The sequence below is a fragment of the Euprymna scolopes genome, chromosome 19, assembly GCF_053919585.1.
Source record: "Euprymna scolopes isolate OS-2025 chromosome 19, ASM5391958v1, whole genome shotgun sequence".
NCBI classification, from domain to species: Eukaryota; Metazoa; Mollusca; class Cephalopoda; order Sepiida; family Sepiolidae; genus Euprymna; species Euprymna scolopes.
Genome location: NC_136500.1, coordinates 88,779,756 through 88,802,503, shown reverse-complemented (window position 1 = coordinate 88,802,503; position 22,748 = coordinate 88,779,756). Strand labels below are relative to the sequence as shown.

Here is a 22,748-nt window from a genome sequence, read left to right as displayed (position 1 = left end):
TTATATCATCCCTATTTAAGTTCAAACATACTCATCAAAGTATTCTTATGTACATCTATATCAAAAACCCCTGTAAACGTTTTTTTTTCATTTTTTATTTCCATACGTTGGGGGCAAGGTGCGAACGCAGACCCCACAATTTTTATGAACCACCGTTCTGCCAGATCAAACATACCCATTCCTGATTCTCGATACATCTTCTATCATTATATGTGATCAGTTTTTTAAAATAGTCAACCATATAGGAGCCTATTCGTGACCACACACACACACACACACACACACACACACACACACACACACACACACACACACACGCACACACACACACACACGTTCAGTTTTATATTATAGATATATGATTACTTAATTTAGTCACATAAATTAATATATGTAAGTATAAATTTATGCGCAAACTTTAAGTATTTACTTCAACAGTGCTCAATACGCAGGTAGAGCTAGGTAGTAAGTTATAAAATATATATAGCAATTAAGCTACACAGAATATTCCGCGTTTCATCCACGCTAGGATTCATCAGGCTTATTCTGTGTAGCTTAATTGTCATATATATTTTATAACTTACTATACATACACACACAGACACACACACACACACACACATATATATATATATATATATATATATATATATATATATATATATATATATATATATATATATATATATATAACCCTCAGTGTAATCATGTAACTTCGCACTCAACATGCGGTGGAATGTGACGTGAGCAGTTTTGTGGGCAGTGTTAATCTAGAAAAATGATATGGGCTTACAAAATGTTATTTACCACTGATTATAGATCTCTCTTACTATTCCCACCTTCAATGTACAGTAATTTGGAATGAAGATCAAATCGAATCAATCTCCTCTCGTCTGTTGTCTATTTAAAAAAAAATCAATAAGGGATTTTGATTTCTATCTGTAAGGATACTGTAGATCGCATGTAAGGAAAACAATGAGTTATGAAGGTATGGACGCAATTCGTGAAATCTGTATGTTTTTTCTGTAACGAGTGCGGAAACTTGTTTTTATTTTCATGTATGACAGAAGGTTGAAACTTAAGATGTAAAGCTATTCTGTGTTGTCATTGGCTGACACAATCTTCTTTCATACCTGTACTATTACGGTCCAATATACTGGTTATGTGGTTTGACTTTAATAAACATTATTTTTATTTTTATGCTTTGGAATCATTTGAGATGAGATTCTTAATTTGTGTATTCATTTTCTTTTGTGGACTATTCCCTTAGTTGTTGTTATTTCACCACGTTTCGACTGACTTATGCTCTGGCCTTCTGCAGGTGATTAACAGCGATGGGATATGAATGCTGAATCTTGCAACTGTATCCTCAGTAGTTACTGCCTTCCATAATTGTTGTTGTCTCACCACGTTTTCGACAACTAATCCTCCGGCCTTCTTGGGTAGAATTGAACCCGCTTTCTTCAGACAATGCTCACATGGAACCGTAAACACTCAACACCTCTATCCACTGTGTCCCGGGCCCCGGTTCTAAGTGAGTATTACTCGACAATAGCGGTTTCACTTCTTCCCAAGCAGGCCGAAGGAATAGTTGGCCAAAATGTGATAATACAACAACAACAAATATGGACGGTAGTATTTACTGAGGATACAGGTACAAGACTCAGCATGTCTATTTCGTCACCTAAAGAGACCAATCCAGGGCACAACACAACACATACAAAAAAGTGAAGCATGCATGGTTCCCTGTGAATGCACAGTGAACGAGGCATAAAAAAAGTTCAGCATTTGCTCCCCCTCCCCCATTTAGCTCCCAAAATCCCCAGGGACGTCAAATCCTGGTGGAATGAACAAACGGTGCAGTTTTAGACCTTAACGTACGTAAATTTGAGTTCTGCACCATGCAAAATAAAAGAAATGACTAAGTCCATCATTTTGTCCCCCCCTCTCCCATTTAGCCCCCAAAGTCCCCAAGGCCTTAACATATTTATATTTGTGTTCAGTACCATGCAAAACTGTTAAATAGACATACACAGAAAATTTTGGACAAATATGGTAAAATAGTCCCCAAAATGGGGTGTTTTTATTAGTCCTAAAAGAGCCCCTCAGACACACCCAGGAGTTATCGCAAAGTATAGACAATCAAAATTATTTAGAAATCAGTTAGTTACAACTTTTCAGAAAGTTTTATAAAAATCCAATACATCACTTTTTTTTTTAATAAGCACAAAAGTGTCAATTTTAGTCATTTTAACCCGAAAGGCAACCGGAGTTTTCCCGGAAAATCCTTTCTGTTACTTTTTTACTCATACCATGTTTAATATTTGTGCAAAAGAAGGCCATAAGATGAGTTGGCCAAAACGTGGTGAAATAACAATAAATATGAAGATAGGATTACAGTCGGTAAAAGAATGAATACACAAGTTTAACTTTCTTGTTTGTCATCCTAATTTGCCATTTGCGTAGTTGTCTTGTACAAATAGTGTAAAGACGATTACCAACACCGGCAACAGACGTCATTCAAGGCAGAATGTCATCAAACAAAAAGAAAATGTAAACAAAATGCGAGAGTCGTTCCAAAAGAAAGACATCCTATCTTTTAACTCAAAAACTAAAACGTTCAAGAGCTACAAAAACGAAAGCGGTATCATTAAAACGAGCGAACTTTTGTGCTCCAGAATTTTTGTCTATATAGTCACCACTTTTCTCAATACATTTTGCCTGCCTCCTTTGATGCCTCAGTCGTAAGAGTTCAGAGTGCGTCTGTCACTCACATCTCTGTCGCCACTCTGAAATCGACGAACCCTTCTCCTTACTGTGCTGACATCAACTGCTCTGGTTTCGTAAACGTTCAACAGACACCGATAAATTTTGATCGGTTCAATGATTTTTTCTGTGTGGAGGAACTCAATGCCGAATCTCTGCTTCTGACGCACGTCCATGACAAGGGTTGCTTTTTTTAGAACCTCACACAATCAGTATTTGTAACAGATAGATAAAGATTTCGAGTCATGAGTTTAGCTTTCATAACAATACAATTTGCAATCCACTCTTTCGGGTGGATAAAAAATAGGAGGCATTAATTTGGAACATCACTTGTACATATGCTCATATTGAATTTGTTTCAGAATATCTTTTTCATCAAAAAATTATCAAACTATTTTATATTTATATAATTAAAAAAAAATCATTACTTAGCTAATTATCTTTGAAATAGATCAAGAAAACTACTATTCATTTATCAAAGGATTTTTACAATAAATTTATTTAACTTCAAAATTTTGCTGAATTTATCAGCTTCTGAATGTCGCCGTGAAAACATTTTTCATTGTAACTTTTTTTTTTTACGTGTACAAATATATATTTTTTTCTTTTTGAAAGTAGTCGGAAACCTACAGAAAAAAAATACGATAAACCGAATTTCAAAACTACATCTCCTTATTATTTTTTTCGCCATTATTGCCCGTACCTATTAGATCAAATATTGGATTAGAAATCATTCGGTATATAAAATATTGGAACTAATAGAATTAATATCATATGTTGTATTTGATCGTGACCAGTTATATTATTTTAAACTAAATTGATTGCACTGATTCCCTATCTCGCTTTCAAACGTTTTTCTAACAAAGATATTTTCGTTGATTTTAGGAAAGTTCCCGGGAAAAAAGCACCCTTTGTGACACAGCATGTAAAGCCAGCCAGGTAAGTGAACAATTTTAAATGTGATAAAATGGATCAGTTTGCTTTGTGGCATGTCAGTTCTTTTTTACGAGGTGCCTTAAATAAGTTTCCAGATTTTTAAAATTGTCATAGACTCTTGAAAATTCAGTATGGTTTTGCTATGCATTTTATGAGATGACTGACCAATTTTTATGATTTCAAGTTCAAATGAACAGCTACAGCAGGAATTGGAATACATTCTACCAAAGCCTGATTGTCACAGCTAAGGAATTTCAAAAATCGAATCTGAACGTGAGGACACTTTAGAGGACACGATAGGCAACAAAATTCTGTTCTCCTCGGAAAAAGTGCCACAGAGACGTATGATTTTGATTACTTTTAGACCATCTGACATGAATCGAACATCAGTTTTTCAGTAGTATAAGAGATTCAAGGAAGGCAGGTAGTCTGTGAGTGATAATGAGAGGTTTGATAAGAATAAGGAAGTCAGAACACCAGAGTTGATTGGCCAAATAAAGAATTTCATAGATAAAGGCCGTCCTGTGTCTATAGAGACAAAAAGCGCACAGTTTGATGTCAGTGTGGGAACTGTATAAACAATTATTCACGAGAACTAAATTTGCTGAAGATTTTCGCAAAGCTTGTCCCAAGGGTGCTTATCTTTGTCACAAACTGTTTGACCAAGATGGGTACCAAGATAGTTCCTCACCCTCCCTATAGTCCAGACCTTGCTCCCTGTGACTTTTGGTTATTCCCTAAACTCAAAGAAAACCTTAGAGGATGTCACTAGACAACTGAGGAGATGAAAGAGGCTGCGACGAGGGTCATTGACACGCTCACACAAGAGGATTTCCATGGGGCTTTCCAAAAGTTGTTGGAACGATAGAACAAGTGCATTGCATCTGGAGGAGATTACTTCGAAGGGGACAAGTGTTGCATATCAACAAAAAATAGACATACGAAAAAAGTCTGGAAATTATTGAAGGCACCTTGTATTTTTTGTAACCAATACGTCACCATATATTTTTTGTAACCAATACGTCACCATATATTTTTTTAACCAATACATCACCATATATTTTTTTAACCAGTACATCACCATATATTTTTTAACTAATATAGAACCATATATTTTTTTTACCAAAACATCACCATATTTTTTTAACCAATACATCACCATATATTTTTTAACCAGTACATCACCATATATTTTTAACCAGTGCATCACTATATATTTTTAACCAATACATCACCATATATGAAGGTCAAAAGCCATTCGAAGATAAAGGTTATTTTCATCACAGTTATAACGTTATTATTTAGAAAGTCATTACTTACAATGGGGGAGAGTTATAAGTATTTTGCACTTTCACCTAACAATTTAACAAAAAATGATGATACTTATGCGCTTATTTTACGGCGCTGAAATAATAACGTTATTATTTAGAAAGCCTTTCTTTAACAAGGCGAAGGGAGGATGTTTTTAATTATTCTGAACTTTGACCTTACATATTAATAAACAAAATCCATCGTAACGCTTGAATTTAACGTGAAAATACTATGAAAAATAGCACGGTAACGTAGGTGCATAAGAATCCGCTAGAGTTAAGCATTTCTTTACAATTAGTTCCTCTTTTAGTCACGTAAATAATTTCGACTTAAAATGTGAGAGCATATCATTGTGCTGACTCACCCATGCACTAAAGATGAACTCTTCCTAACTGTAGAAATCGACCGAGAGGTACGACTCTCGGGGGTGGTCAGTGTACTTTCGTAGTCCGCCATCTTGACTGGACTTATTACCATGATTGCTCTTGAATTTGCTGTGTTCTCTTTCAATATATTTTACCTTTTCTTACTCATCTCCGCGTTCGTGTTTTTCCTTAGAGACCAATCCAGGCCACAACGCAACACATACAAAAAAAAAAAAAAAAAAACAACAACAAAACAAGTGAAGCATGCATGGTCCCCCGTGAATGCACAGTGAACGAGGCATAAAAAAAAGTTCAGCATTTGCTCCCCTTCCCTCATTTAGCCTCCAAAATCCCCAGGGACGTCAAATCCTGGTGGAATGAACAAACGGTGCAGTTTTAGACCTTAACGTACGTAAATTTGAGTTCTGCACCATTCAAAAAAAAAGAAATGACTAAGTCCATCATTTTTCCTCCCTCCCCCATTTAGCCCCCAAAGTCCCCAAGGGCTTAACATATTTATATTTGAGTTCAGCACCATGCAAAACTGCTAAATAGACATACACAGAAAATTTTTGACAAATATAATAAAATAGTCCCCATAATGGGGTGTTTTTATTAACCCTAAAAGAGCCCAAGAGGCACACCCAAGAGTTATCGCAAAGTATAGCCAAACCAAATTATTTAGAAATCAGTTAGTTACAACTTTTCAGAAAATTTTATAAAAATCCAAGACATCAATTTTTTTTTAATAAGCAAAAAAGTGTCAATTTTGGCCATTTTAACCCGGAAAATCCGTTCTGTTACTTTTTTACTCATATCATGTTTGATATTTGGGCAAAATTTCAAAAAAATTCCAAGGCTTAGTTATTGAGAAAAGTGCGGACAGACGGACGGACAAGAGACTATTGACAGGTTCACCCTCCTTTTGTCGGGGAACCAAAAAATAAAATTTAAAAAAAATCACGGATTTTATTATATTACATTACACACATATTTATATACATATATATATATGTATATTGAGTTAATAGAAAAAATATACTTTTACTGAATATATTTCTTATAAAATAGTCAAAACTTTTATGAATAATAAGCTCAATGAAGATATATTATCGGTTTCTGAGAGCAGGTATACTGCAAAATTTTCATTCCCGTTACTGCAAAACTCCATCCACAATCATGATTTTTCTTATGAATATATAGGCGAATTTTTATATTTACTCTTTCCATACTCGTTTGACACGTATTTCATTGTATATATATATATATATATATATATATATATATATATATATATATATATATATATAAATATATGATGAGGAATATGGAAATAGTATTCCGACAAAATAGAGAAATAAAAAGGAAGAAACTGTATTATGTGTTCATCAACGTTTCGTCTTTATTCCATCCAGAGGATGTCTCGAAATAAAGACGAAACGTTGATGAACACATAATACGGTTTATTCCTTTTTATTTCTCTCTCTCTCTCTCTCTCTCTCTTTCTTTCTCTCTCTCTCTCTCTCTCTCTCTATATATATATATATATATATATATATATATATATATATATATTGTTTTAAAAATATAATTGTTTCGTCGTCTACGATTCATCATAGCGAGATTCGAAATTATATATATATATATATATATATATATATATATATATATATATATATATATATAATTTTCAGAATGTGAGAAATTATATAATTACTTCCACAGCCAAACAACTTCACAGCCTACAAGAGCCATGACAGCCAACAAACTGGGAGTCAAAGACTCGAGTTTGTTGGCTGTCAGCGCTCTTGTAGGCTACGGTTGTTTGGCTGTGGAAATAATTATATATATATATATATATATATATATATATATATATAAATTTATAGAAAAAAATAGTGGGGTATCTTATCCAAAATTATATGTTATATGTTCTTCAAGTATTTTTATGTGATATAAACTACACATTATACATCAAATAAACAGGTTCGTAGAGAAATTTTCACAGTGGGAGACGCATATGTAAAAATTACTACAAGCCAGTATCATCACCCACCCCTTAATAATTGAGGAGAATTGAGGCAGAAGAAATAAGATGAACTATTTCTACCAGGTGAGAGATGAAATATCAGCCAGACCCCAAAAGTTCAAACGCACCTTAGATTATTTCGGCGGAGGCGACGGCAGCGGCAGCGACCAATGCCATCACCATTCAACGCCTTATTGCTTGGTAGTTAGATTCCTGCAGAGAAACCTTCTGGCCGCCCCTTTAAGATTGCAGAGAATTTCTTCCATGGTTTTCTCTATTTCTTCCAGTGTTGTAAAAAGAAAGAAAGAAAAAACCGAGACGAAAAAAGAAAAAAATAAAAGAAAACGAAACGAAATGAAATGAGAAAAATCTCAGCAGTCAGGAAAGAAGGGGGAAAAAATGGTCTGTGAAAAGAAAATCTTTAACACAACAGATGTAGTAAGCAAGAGTCTTAAAGTCACTGCTCATTATTTACTGTCTTTCCCAGGCTTTGCTATCATTTTTTTACATCCATTTACCTATAAAGCAAAGAAAAAATTGCTGACCTTTACATCAATTTAATACTTAGCCTTTTCTTCTGATTTACTATTTTTCTAACTTCCTGCCTCCCAACACTAAAGAGTTCCAATACAGTTCTCACTACTTAATTCTAATTTCTGATTTCTATTTTACTAAAGACTTCGGTTCTTGTGCAGTAATACCGCATTTTCGAACAAATGCATTTCAAGTAAATAGACTATTACGTATGAGGTTGGTGCAAAAATAATGTCGTTCTTTGACTTGAAGTTTAACTTTAAAAAACGACATTATTTTTGCACCAACCTAATACTTACGTCTCTTGTCGAAATTGGTATAAATTCTAAAAATAACGAAAAATGATCCAGTATAAAAATAATTACAGGTCAAAATAAAATTTGTTGAATTATCAAGTGTAACAGAGCTCGAACGTGCCTATGACTGTTGTATGCGAATGCCGAGCCGTGTGCGAAGCGACGTCACGGTAAGGAAGAAAGGAAAGAGATATAAAAATAACGTGTGCGCAGATCACATTTTATTCAGGGAAAATACTCGGAAATAAATGTCGTTGTTTCAACGGAATAAAGTGAGTCAGGTTATTACTTGGCTTCTATTCCTTGTATTACACATGAAAGGGGACAGATCCCAGTAATTAAAAGAACACCGTAAATAAGTTGGAAAATAATATATGTTTAAAAGGAAAAGGCTAGAATCGAACCCAGTATTCAAAAGTTAAAAGTGAATGCATACTGCAATCTCTGGAATTTAGTGAATTGTCCATTATAGTAGAAATAACTAAATAATGATAAAGCGGAGGTCAATGGAAAACAAAACAGTTTAGGAATGTTCTTTGTGTGGCCGAAGGCATGATGGAAGTCATATATGTACATCCACGTGAGAACATTCACGTGGCTGGAGCACGTCTTTGACGTCACAAAGAAAGATATTTACAATATATTCAGAGAATCGGTTCAGTCAGGGGAGTCAGCTCAGAGAGGAGAGGCGAATTAGCAGAAACCCTATGTGAAGCGACCAGGAAGGGGAACAAGAAAATGTAATTCTAAAGGCAATTTAATTCCTGACCATCATCATCTCCATCCGAATAGAATAAAGATGATCATATTTATAAGTCTTGTTTGTTATCTTTCAACCTGAAAGGTAATGTGATTCTGTCTATCGTATCTGTAAAAGAACTTTAATATAAACACCGTCCTTCCAAGGTGTTAACTATCTGTCCCCAACATCATCAATAATCTATTTTCGTTCGCCATGTTTAAAAGAACTGTATTACACACCTCTCTTCTCACATTCTCTAAAGATCACTCTGGTGACATATTGTATGAAAACTTCTTTTGTCCTCAGGGTTGCTTCATTCGACTTAAACATTTATGGCAGACACAAAAAACACAACACGGGTCGCAATATATATGAGGAATATAACAAACTATTTATTTTATAAAATGTATACAATATATATATTACAATATTAACGTACAATTTATAGATCCTAGAATTGATTTAGATCATTACTTCTGTAAAACTAACTAACCTAATTAGTGCTGAGGCAGGGAGGTAGGGGAGTCCTCCTTCTTTCATTTACAGAGGGACAGAAACTACGTGCTCACCTCATGGCGGACCGGACAGAAAGAGGTCGATAAAAACAAAGGGAATTATGGGATGCATTTCTGTGTATCTCTCCGTCTAGGGCCAAATCACGGGCATGCACTCAGATATAGTGCCATATATATATATATATATATATATATATATATATATATATATATATATATAAACATATATATATATATACAGATACATATACATACTAGCAAAAGTACCCGTCGTTGACTGGGTTCACAAACAGCCTACAGAAAATGGACTCTGATTTATGAAAGTATGATAGGTTATGAAAAGGAAGGGTTGTAAAGAGATAGCTTCGAATTTGAGGATATCAAAACAAAAGCAAAATATGATGAAAGTAAAAATAAAATACATAAACCCCATAATTTATTATACCATACCTGTTCACACTGAAACACTTATCACAATATTCTGTGGATCTATAATAAAAACCCTTGTTAAACTTTGTGACATATTTCCATTCTATGGAGGTCAGGCGTGAACGAACACCCCATAATTTTATGATACCATATTTATTCAAAATGAAACATAATTATCAAAGTATATTTACGCAGATAGATATGAAAAGTCTTTATTAAAGTGTGTGCCTATTTCCATTCTATGGAGGCCAGACGCGAACGCACACCCCACAATTTTATTATACCATCCCTATTTAAGTTAAAACATACTTATCAAAGTATTCTTATGTACATCTATATCAAAAACACTTGTAAACGTTTTTTTTTTTTAATTTTTATATATTTTTTTATTTCCATACTTTGTAGACCAGGCGCAAACGCGACCCCACAATTTTAATGAACCACTGTTCTGCCAGATCAAACATACCCATTCCTGTGTCTCGATACACCTTCTATCATTATATATAATCAGTTTTTTTTTTTTTTAAATAGTCAACCATATAGGAGCCTATTCGTGACCACACACACATTCAGCTTTATATTATAGATATATACATTTATATGCATATGTACATACATATACGTATATACACATATATATACATATATATGCATGTATACATAAATATATACATATATATATACATATATATACCTATATATACATATATATATACATACATATACATATATATCTATGTATATATACATATCTACATATGTATATATATGTATATGAACATATATATATATCTACATATGTACATATATATGTTTATATACATATATATATACATATATACATATATATAAACATATATATACATATATAGACATTTATGCATATATTTACATACATATACATACATATATCTGCATATATTCATATATATACATATATACATAAATATATACATATATATACATATATACATATATATATATACATATATACATATATATGTATATAAATGTATGTATATATACATATATATACATATTACATATGTACATATGTATATGTATGTATATATACATATACATATCTACATATGTATATATACATATCTGCATATGCATGTATATATATATGTATATATAAAAATATCTACATATGCATGTATATATATATATATATATATATATATATATATATATATATATATATATATATTTAAAAGTACCATGGATTCTTAAAAATTTACAAAGCAATGGCTTTTCAACACGCTGTACTCACCTCACAAATCTCTTGTTTCACTTTCCTTTTAACAGCAATTCATCACACTTTAAATTAAACTTTATCATTCCTACATTTCAGCATTGAATAACACCATCCTCGTTGTGTGACCCCTTTATGTTTATTTTATGATCCATCTTACTGTTTATTCTCTCTATAAAACTGTCATCTTATGTCTCCTAATATCTATTTCTTATGCCCCTTTCTTTTTTTATGTCAGATGAAAAACAAGCAACATATTTTTATACAATGTGTGTAGAGAGTGGGGATTATTTATTATAATCGCCATGGGAATTGGTACATTTTGAGAAGGCTGCGTTGTGTCCCTGAAATTTAGGCTGATGCACAAAATTCCGTTGTCCTTCGAAAAAAAAAACCATTTGAAATGATGAGAGTTCCTATTTATTTTGGCTCCCCACGATTACAGAGTTAGACACCAGGTTCGTTTTTTAACGTGAAGAAATGAACAGAAATTTAGAATTGTCTCAGTCATGAAGGATTGCTCCCCCACTGAGAGAGAACAAGAAATTGAAGTGTAGCATCTGAAGACCAGATACTCTACTTTGATCTTTGGGCGGAGTGGAGTATTTAGTTCCTATTTATAATGCCTCCCCAAGACAGAGTTCAAAATTAGCTTTAAAATCTCGTAAGGGGCACCCTTTTCTCGTCCGTACGAACTATCTCCCACGGAAGAGATGCTGTGAGCCTGGCTCTGTTTTATCGTTACTTCCATGGCAAGTGCTCGCCTGAGCTTCAACCTATGGTCCCACACTGCATTACTTTCACAAAAAAGCACTCGTCTGGCTACAACCACAATTAGCCATTTTCCCCACTCTCTATACCTAAATCTAAAGATAAATTCCACAAACAAAGATTCTTTCCTAAAATTCTCCATCCGTAGAACTTTTTCATTGGTCTGCTTCCCGGCTGACTACAATGTGGTCGTCTTCAAGTCCAATATAAACAAGTTCTTGTTGAGCCCTCCTCTTAAATAATTGAATTCTGCCCAACTTCCACCGCTAACAATCATTACGCTGCTGTCTTGGCGCCCACCGTGCACTCAGTAACAGTTATCCTTGAGTAGCCTTTTCGGCTATGATAAGCGGTTATTTCATTGTAAATAAAAAGAAATGAATGAATGAAATAGAGAGCGATGAATTGAAAGAATCGGTAAACCAACCGAAAAGAGAATATGAAATCGAAAGAGCAGATTGAAAGAGCGAAATGAAAAATAAAAGCGGGGAGAATTGAAATATGGCGGAATGTGTAAAACTGAAACGAGTAATTGAAAGGTATTTATTTCTCTCCCACGCTGAGAAATATCACACAAAGATCGGAAAATGAAATTGAAAAGTCAGACCCTCCCCTCCCGCAAAAAGATGCAATTAACAAGAAACGAATCCCTTCTTTAAATCTCTTAATCTCATAAGAGCAGACATTCTTACACTTCAATTTCTTGTTCTCTCTCAGTGGAAGAGAAATCCTTCACGAGTGAGACAATTTTTATTTGTGTTCCTTTTCTCCACGTCAAAAAAAAAAAAAAAAACGACCCTGGTGTCTAACTCTGTCCCCGTGAGGAGGCATTGTAAATAGGAAACCCTTCTCTTAAAATATTTTTGAATTTAATAAGGGTAGATATTTATTTGTTACCCACCAGAGCAAAATGTGGCACAAGACCGGAAAGTGGGGATCAAAGCAGGCTCCCTTCATGATTTCAACGATCGTTTTTATAACCACAAGTTATAATAATCAACCAATCAGAAGCTTCAAAAGTTATTATAAAAAAAAAATGTCAAAGTTTGGATTCAATCAGTTCGCCTTCGGCCTCTGCTTCGAAACGACTCAAGATCGGGACTGCATTAACTCTTCGCCGATTTGATTGACTGCCGCCATCTCACACTTAACACCTTCTCAAATAGAGAAGGCAACTGGATAGGACCAGCATTATACCGTCACCAACAGGGAACAGGTCGTTACAGGACCTAGACTCTGGTGCCGCGCTGAAAACTCCAGCGGCGCCGGGTCGCAAGGAAAGAAGAATCAAAAACAATGAAAGGAAATGAAAGACGAACGAGTGGTTAAGAGTAATTGACTCAAGAACGACAATGAATTACTAAAATAGAAAGAAAGAAAGAAAATATGGCGGAAAAGAAAAGCGAAGAAATACGCGCAACACATTCCCACTACATCCGACAGTAAATAAAAAGAAAGAGAGGAACAAAAGTTAGTATGTCTGGGTAAGAAGTGGGAGGGGTAGGGAGGGGGTGGGGCGACACAAGGGTTGTACCCATGTCTACCCCACAAGTCAAACAGTGGTTAACTTTATCAGTGCTTATCTTTTAAATGATAGCATCCCGCTAAATGGAGGGAGGGTGCCTCGGAGGGGGTAAGGGAGTAGAAGGAGAAGAGAAGATAAGGGAGGGCAGATGATATCTATGCGGGAGAAGAAGGGGGTCTTTTTTTTTTTACTTAAAGTGTAAAAGAAAGATGGGGGAAAGAGGGATGATGGAGGGCGGCATGTTATGCTACTTATCAAAAAGGTGATGAGAGTCATTTGAAATGATATGGAAATTCCCCTTTTATTACGGTTCAAGAAACTTTAGATAAGACGTACATGCGCACTGCATATATATATATATATATATATATATATATATATATATATATATATATATATATATATATATATATTTGTTTTTGTTAACGATACTCTCTGAATGAATTCAATTATTTATACGTAAGTACATTGTTACCTAAATGCGAGTTGGGAATAATTTTCCTTTTTACCAATTTGGTACCCCCAAATAGGGAGCGACATATGTGTTGTTTAAAACATAATTATCCATTAATACGACTCATCAGAGTGGCTGAATCTAGCGAGATTCGAAATCCGGACCCCATAGAAAGAAGCTTAAACCTCTATCGCTGTCCTATCTCGCACGAGGGCTGGATACCGCGTTTTTTTGTGTAGATGTTATTCATTTGTTTTTTGTTCGCGATATTTTGGAATGAATTCAATTATTTATACGTAAGTGCACTGTTATATATATGTGTATTTAATTAGAGAGAGAGAGAGAGAGAGAGAGAGAGAGAGAGAGAGAGAGACTTGAATGCCTACTGGAGAGAACTTGAAGGCCTACTAGTAACTATCCTCGAGTGTATAAGGTATCTCTGTACAGAGTGTTGTCAGGGCAACCTGACATGAGGATACTTTTTACTACAGGTAAACCTTGATTAAATATTCAAAATCACATAGTATTCGTTGCCCAAATACAGATCTTCAGTATGGCTAGCCCATACTGGTTTTTACAATGAATGTTGCACCTTCTCCAGATGATGTTACCTCAAATAACAATATAAAACTGGATACTCCACCAGACTAGCTAAATTCTTGTTGCGGAATCCAGTATAACCAAGAGACCACAAAAAAAGACATACTTAAAAGGTCAACTGGGGAGAGAAAAATGATGTTCTCAATTTCTTTACTAACTCAGTGTTTGAGATGTAAAGGAGATCTTCAATGGAACAAACATATCGAGATCAAGTGTTAGCCCTTAGGGAGGAAGTCTCTTTATTTCTGAGAAGTTAAACTGAAGTAAAATGACAAGCACACACACACACACACAGACAGAAACACACACACACACACATAAGTGAAATTATCTGTCTGTGCGTGCCTGTGTGTGTACATTTCCCTACCAAACTACTCTGCCAATTTTCAGTCTGCAGACTCTAGATTTGACATAAGGGGTGCTGAGATTTGGGAAAATCTTTTTAATCGGCTTTCGACCAGAAATTTGGCTGTCAAGGGATCAAAGTTCAACGATTTGACCTTTGAAAACTCTACCAAACTCCTCCTCCAATTCTTTTGGGCCTAAGCACTTTTAAATTTTTAATTAGCTGCAATTTGGCAATATTTCAAGTGATCTATCTCTTACTAACATTCTTTCTATCGCTTTTACCCTCTCTCACTGTATACTATTCGACCTTCAGACCCTCTCTTATTCTATATGTCGTCTCTCTCACCTACACCTTTCTTTCTTTCTCTCTCTCTCTCTCTCTCTCTCTCTCTTTCTAAACAGTCAGAGGAAATTGAAATAGTTCATTATAAACAATAATGAATATGACTACATTATTAAAACTATTTAACCCATAGCTGGAGAGAGGTCGGGAGATGTAGCGAACAGGTAGACAACTTATGTTAAACTTGACTGGCTTTACACGCTCAGTTTTTTTCATAATTCATACAATATCTCTACGAAGCCATCATTTGTTTGTGCATGGAGTGTTGTTAATTCTCATGATCACCATTAAAATGCTTGTAAAACAGGCAAAGGGGTGCAGCATTTCGTTTTGGGGGTAGAGGTTGAAGACTAGCTGAGAGTACGAGACCTATTAGGTTGGCGACTCTCTTTTGAACTTTGTCCAGGAGTGTGATAGACTAGTAGCAGATGCATCAGCCCAAATGAACCAACAATACTCCATACGTGGGCGAACGGTGTCCTGATACATGTACAGGATACTCTCAAGCATAAGTAACTTTCTAGCAGGGTAGAGAGAGCCCACCTTCTTCGCAGTAGCCTCGATAAATCTGTTCCAACTCAAATTCCCTGAGAACGTTAAGCCGAGGAATTTGAAAGAAGTACTTTTAAATAATGTATTATTAGCTATAGCTAATAATTGGTGGTTGAGGTTTCTCGTAATTATTAAATGAAAGAAGTTTAGCTTTTGAAGCATCAAATGTTACCATCCATTTTTGTCCCCATTCCACTACGGACTAGAATTCTCCCTCTAGGGTTCCCGCCATTGTTTTGGATGTGTGTTCCTTCGTTTTCCCTTCGTACCTGTTACAGAGCGATATATATATATATATATATATATATATATATATATATATATATATATATATATAGAGAGAGAGAGAGAGAGAGAGAGAGAAATGAGAGGAGAGAGGAGAGAAATAAAAAGGAACAAACCAAATGTGTTTATCGATGTTTCGTTTTTATTTTTATTGGAAGACTTTCTCTGGATGAATCTCGCAATAAAAACGAAACGTTGATGAACGCATAAACTTGGTTTGTTTCTTTTTATTTCTCTATTTCGTCGGAATACTATTTCCATTATTATCATTTTTATATATATATATATATATATATATATATATATATATAATGTGTGTGTGCATGTACGTATATATATATATATATATATAATGTGTGTGTGCATGTACGTATATATATATATATATATTTGTGTGTGTATATATATATATATATATATATATATATATATACATGCTTATATAAATACATACATCTTTCTCACTCTCTCTCTGTATATATATATATATATATATATATATATATATATATATATAATGTGTGTGTGCATGTACGTATATATATATATATATATTTGTGTGTGTATATATATATATATATATATATATATATATATACAGAGAGAGAGTGAGAAAGATGTATGTATTTATATAAGCATGCATATATATATATATATATATATATATATATATATATATATAATGTAGCATTTGGAATTTAATGCAAATACTAACATATTAAGCGTATTTAAGAATTAAATAAATAAAAATAAAATCAAAATAATTAAACAAAACCAAAATATGACTACAAATAAATAAATGACTCAACCCCCCCCACACACACACACACCTTATCCTTCTTCCCCTGCTGGGCAACTTAGAAAAAATATGAAATGAAACGAGCAAAGGTACTCCTGATGACGATAACGTGGTTTAAAACGCTCAAGAATAAAATGGCCGCAACAAGATCATTCGGTTCTACAATACATAATTTACCAGCAGAAACCAAAAGAATTGCTCGTCAAATCGAGGAAATCATCAGAGAAGTGTTAAAAAAAAGAAACCTCCGTCGTATTTAATCAAACATACTAGGCTAACAACTTGCTCTCCCTCCATTCTCCCCCTCTCTCTCTCTCTCTTTCTTTCTCTCTCTCTGTCTCTCTCTAATATATAATTATCCACTGACACGTGTTTCGTTGTCTACGACTCATCAGAGTGGCTGAATCTAGCGTATCATTGGATAATTATAATTTAACAATACATATGCCATTCCCCATTTTGGAGGTATCAAATTGGTCAAAGGGAAAATTATTCCCAACACGCATTTAGGTAAAAATTCACTTTCGTATAAATAATTTAATTCATTCAAACAGTATCGCAAAACAAAAACAAATAACATCTCTTATATATATATATATATATATATATATATATATAGTCATCCACATACAGTACTGTTTCGTTGTATCGCAGCTAGACAGGCAACTACCTCAAGCCAAGATTGAAACCCGACCGCCCAAACGACAGTCAAAACATCGTCCAAATGCCTAAGTTCGATTTGTTTACACAAAGAGCATCGCTTAATACGCTAATGGCAGTTTGTATTTTACTTCCCAATATGCTCAACTCAAGAAAGGGATATACGTGTGTGTGTGTGTGTGTGTGTGTGTGTGTGTGTGTGTGTTTTATTGGATACATGAAATAATATATATATACACATACATACGTGTGTTCGAATTTATATAGATATTTATATATATATGCATGAGTGGTGTTCCAGAAGTTATGGCTTCTATTTTTATATTCCGCCCGAATGGATTAGAGGGGATTGCAAATTGCATTGTTATGATGACTAAACTTATGCATTTATGTTTCATTTCTTTATTGGCGGTGTGACACTCTAAGAAAGCAAACCCTATCATGGCCGGGCGTCAGAAGCGTCATTGAATTCCTTGCAAAAATGCATTAAGTTTGATGGTAACTATGTCGAAAAATAAATTTTGGAGCACAAAATGTCGCTCGCTTTAATGGTACCGTCTTCGTATCTCTTCAACATTTTGACTATTAAAAATAGGGGTCTTTACTTTTGGAATTGCCATCATATAAACAAGCGTAACGTAACGTAAAAGGCGGCCGCAGCCAAAATTGAACTCACTACACGAGTTTGTTGTGTAATTCAAATCTTGCCCCTAGCTGAATACTTGATGCTTCCCCAGGGCTATCAAGGGTATTTTTTTTTATCGCGACGCCATCTTGGGTTGCCTACCATAGCTTGAGAGGCCCAGCTACCCTTGAGAGAAAGATAGACCGCGCTAATTTCCTAACCTGGTATTTTACCTCGCGGTACATACGGCGCCTCGCTTTCCCAAAATGGTCACCCATCTGGTACTGGCCAGGCTCAACGTTGCTTAACTTCGACGATCTGGCGAGAACTGGTGTGTCAACGTGATTCTTCCGTACAAACACGTGATGTATGTATGTATTGTTGTTAAAATATAGTATGTATATTATGTATGAATATGTGCTTTAGTAAATATCGCCTTTTGAGCGTGTGTCAACAGTAATATTTTAATCAACATATTTTAAGTGTATATCCTTTTGTTAGTGTATATGTGTATCAATGTGCCTGTATTAACGTGTTCGTAAGTATGTAATGAATTGAATTTGTATTTGAGTATGTATAAAATACATGTATTCATGTGTACGCGTGTGAGAGTTGATGTGTGGAAGTACATCCAATATGGGGGATATTTATTTTCAAGAAGAAGAAGAAAAAGAAATAAAAATAACCACAAACAAAGGAAGAAATAGATCACTCTGGATTATCGACCCTTTTTCCAATTCGATTACAGTTGCGCACCAGAATTCCACACCGACATTCCTTATCCGTCTCCATCATTCCCCATCCCTCATCCTCTTCCACACGAATAGAAAATAAAATAAAAAAGAAACGATGGGAGTACCATTTGTAGCCGTGGATAAGAAGACATAGACCTTGGCAATAACATTTAATGTTACTTTTTTATATAAGAAAAACATTGCAAGAAGCGCAGACATCAGGTTACGAAATAAAAAAAAAAAGGAAATAACTATGTACATTCGTTTTAAATGTCTAAATTACGCAGTAAAAACCGTGTTCTTCTGGCGAAGGTCGGGCGAAGAAAATGGATTTGCAAGAAATAAAGATTAAAATCAGCTTGCTTTTCATGCAACCATTTAAACTTGTGTTTACTTAAATAAATATATTGACCTCGTTCTAACGCTAGCGTTGTTGACGACCATTGTTTTTTTTGTTGTTTTTTGTTTTTTTTGTTGTTTTTTTTAAGAGGGGTGTTTTTGATGACGTATATGAATGTTTTGAATTATCGGTAATCTGTGTATCTATAAAAGTGAAAATATCTGTGCGCGCGCGTGTGTGTGTGTGTGTGTGTGTGTGTGTGTGTGTGTATGCATTTCCCTACCAAATTACTGTCAATTTTCGGTTTAGAGACTCAAGATTTGACATAAGGGGTATTGAGATTTCGTAAAATCTTTTTAACCGGTTTTCGGCCATAAATTTGGCTGTCAAGGGGTCAAATTTCAACGATTTGAACTCTGAAAACACTACCAAACTCCTTCGCCAATTTTGGTTCTAAACACTTGAAATTTTAAATCTAGATTACTTGGACATGGATCAAACTTTTTAATTTAACTTGAACTCAAAACATAAATGATAAAATAAATAATAAAAGGGGTGAAAATTGGGATTAAAGTTTCAAAAAATTGACCTCTGCGGTCTCTACCTAATTACTCAGCCAATTTCTGGTTTAAGCATTTGAAATTTTACAGAAAGGGTATTCAGAGATAGGGCAGGTTTTTAATCGGTTTGGGTCGAAAATTTGAGCTGCAAAGGGATCAAAGTTCAAAAGATTTTACCTTTGCGGTCTCTAGAAAACTATTCAGCCAATTTTGGGTCTAAACACTTTAAATTTATACATAAGGGGTATTCAGACACGCGGCAAGCATTGTAATCAGTTTTTGGGCGAAAATTTGGCTTCTAAAAGGTCAAAGTTGAAAGAGTTGACCTTTGCAGATTCTACCAAATTCCTCCGCCAATTTTGGGTCTAAAGACTTGAAATTTTAGATGTAGGTAACTTGCACATGGATAAAACTTTGTATTTTGATATGATACCAAAATTATAAATGTTAAGGGGTCAAAACTGGGCAAAGTTAAAAAAAAAATTATCTCTGCAGTCTCTACGAGATTACTCAGACAAATTTTGGTCTAAACATTTGAAATCTTACATAAAGTGTATTCACCCGTAGGGCAACTTATGAACAGTACATTGGGCCCGAGCAAAGCCGGGCTGAATTGCTGGTCTATATTATATTTTTCTTATCTCTTATTTCTATCTGTCAGCCTGTCTGTCTGTCCATCCTTTCATTCAACTTTTTCTCGGAAACTACTCGGCCGATCTTGTTGAAATGTTGTATTGAACGTTGTTATTATAAGATTCGGCGAACGGTATCCGTTCGATGCACAGTTAGTAATTAATAAAGATTAATATTTAATGCAAAAAAATTAGTACTAATTTAACTACCTTCAACGGGCTATAAACTTTGACCGTTTTTAACAACTAAAAAGTCTAGTTATTGCTATTAGCGACAACAATTACTTTAAAGCAAATACAGTTGGCGAATTAATCAAAAACAATTCATTTTACTGTTCGTACTCATTTGATCGAAAATTAAACAAAATATTGGTAGAACATATTTTCACACAATTGGTGACTTTTGTTAAATGGGGTTCTACCAGTATCTTGTTTGATTTTCGATTTTTGAGTGATTATCGAGGGTCCAAATTACTGTAACGAAACCGCTATTTTTTTTCGCTTTTATTCAACTGACTTGACACTATTTTCGTTCAAAGTAAATAAAGCTTTAAAATAAGTTAAAACACAAATAAAACTTATCCAGGTTGGTAGAAGAGTAGTTAATCTTGTCTTCGGTAACATTTACGTGTTGCATATTTATGTTTTAACCAATTTTTTTTTTTTTTTTTTTTTTTGCTATTATAGAAAATGCTTAATAACTGTTACCAAAGGCAATAAAAGTGACTTTTCTACTTGATTGTATTATTAACTAGCAGGCCGCCCATCATTGCTCGGTCGTAAAATATGCTTAAATATGATATTTTGATTAATGCAGATTTCGTATTTATTATGATATTATATTGGACCCAATATATAGTAATGATTTTAACAAATTTAAAATAAAAAGATTCGTGCACCACCACTAAGAATCGAAACCAAAACGTTTAGCTTAGGATTTACTTTTTCCTTTGACTTTAATGTCTGAGCTATGAGGACATGTTTGCTGCGAGGCTAAAACTTAAAACATGAACCAATAGCCATTACGTTACGCATGCATTTTCGTAATGCCGTCGTTTGACCGTCATCTGGCAAATTCCAATTTTTAAATTTTAACACTTTTGCGTCGATTTTCCCCGGCTAAGACCCAAACATAAAGTTTCGCATAGATTCGAATACCCTATATATGAAGTTTCATGTCTGTAGACTAAAAACTGACATAGGAGTTTGGCAGGAAAAATTTTTTTAAGCAAATACATATACGCATACATAAATATATATAGAAAGAGGTTTGTGTTTACTATAAGCTTTCTATGCAAATATTGCGCAAGTATAAATCATGTAGAATATCTGCATGAATATAATTACACGTAATAGTTAACTAAAGATGATCATCCTATAAGAAAACAGAAAAAAAAGTAATCTGGAATTAAATAGAATGAATGTTTAAAAGAATATGCAAATTAGCTAGATCTTTTGCAGATGGATGCAATTCCACAACCCATATATAACAAAGTTGTATTTTCTTTTTATATAAATAGAAAAGAGTTTTTAATATGAATATCAATAGACAAAAAAATATGGGAGTAAAGATAGATTTACGTTTCAACGCCTTTTAAAGCGTTTTTTTTTTAAATTATTTCAATGTAATATTTCGTTTATTTTCATTCTTTTTTGTGTCAACTATACTGCACAAAACCACATTACATTGTGTGTGCGTGTATGTGTGTGTGTGTGTGTGTGAGAGAGAGAGAGAGAGATCATAACATAATACATTTAAACAATATGAACACATTTTTCAGTATTTATTTCAAAAGTGCTCAATACAGAGAAGAGCCTTATATTATGTGCTAGTTATATTTTATAGCTTTTGGCATATATACGGAACAATCACGTCGACACGCCCGTTATCGCTAGATCACCGAAGCCACGATTAGCCTGCCCAGTACTACATGGGTGGCTATTTGGGAACGCTAGGTACTGTATGTACCGGGACGTAGAAATTTCCAGGCTGGTATCTGGGGGGGGGGGGGTGCGTTTAATTGACTGGAAGAGATGGACCCTCAGTCTTCGTTAAGACATGCATTTAGGAGAAGAAAAACTCTTATGTAAAACCTGAGATCTAATATCTACTCTGTCTTGTGGCAGCTATTGTCTGAGATTGGCAGTTGTACCAAAAAGTATGGTTGGTTCTGCACAAAGCCTTCACCACTATGAACAAATCATCTGTGTGGATTTTCGGACAACTTAGTTGTGGCAAACCTCATACTTCGAAATCGATGGGAGTATCATCATAGCGTTTAATGTTTATTTTAATTAATTGTCCATTTATTAAAATTCATTTTGTTATTATTATTCTA

At 34.1% G+C, this 22,748-nt stretch overlaps 1 protein-coding gene across 3 annotated transcripts in view; it reads left to right on the top strand.

Moving 5' to 3' along the window:
* The window catches only part of LOC145239826 (proto-oncogene tyrosine-protein kinase ROS-like), a 682,889-nt gene that overhangs the window by 288,005 nt on the left and 372,136 nt on the right, over positions 1 to 22,748 (top strand). For all 3 annotated transcript variants that reach the window (XM_080103360.1, XM_080103359.1, XM_080103361.1), the window contains exon 2: positions 3,652 to 3,705. In XM_080103360.1, coding sequence (XP_079959486.1) covers positions 3,652 to 3,705 — 54 coding nt within the window. The remainder of the gene's footprint in view (positions 1 to 3,651; positions 3,706 to 22,748) is intronic.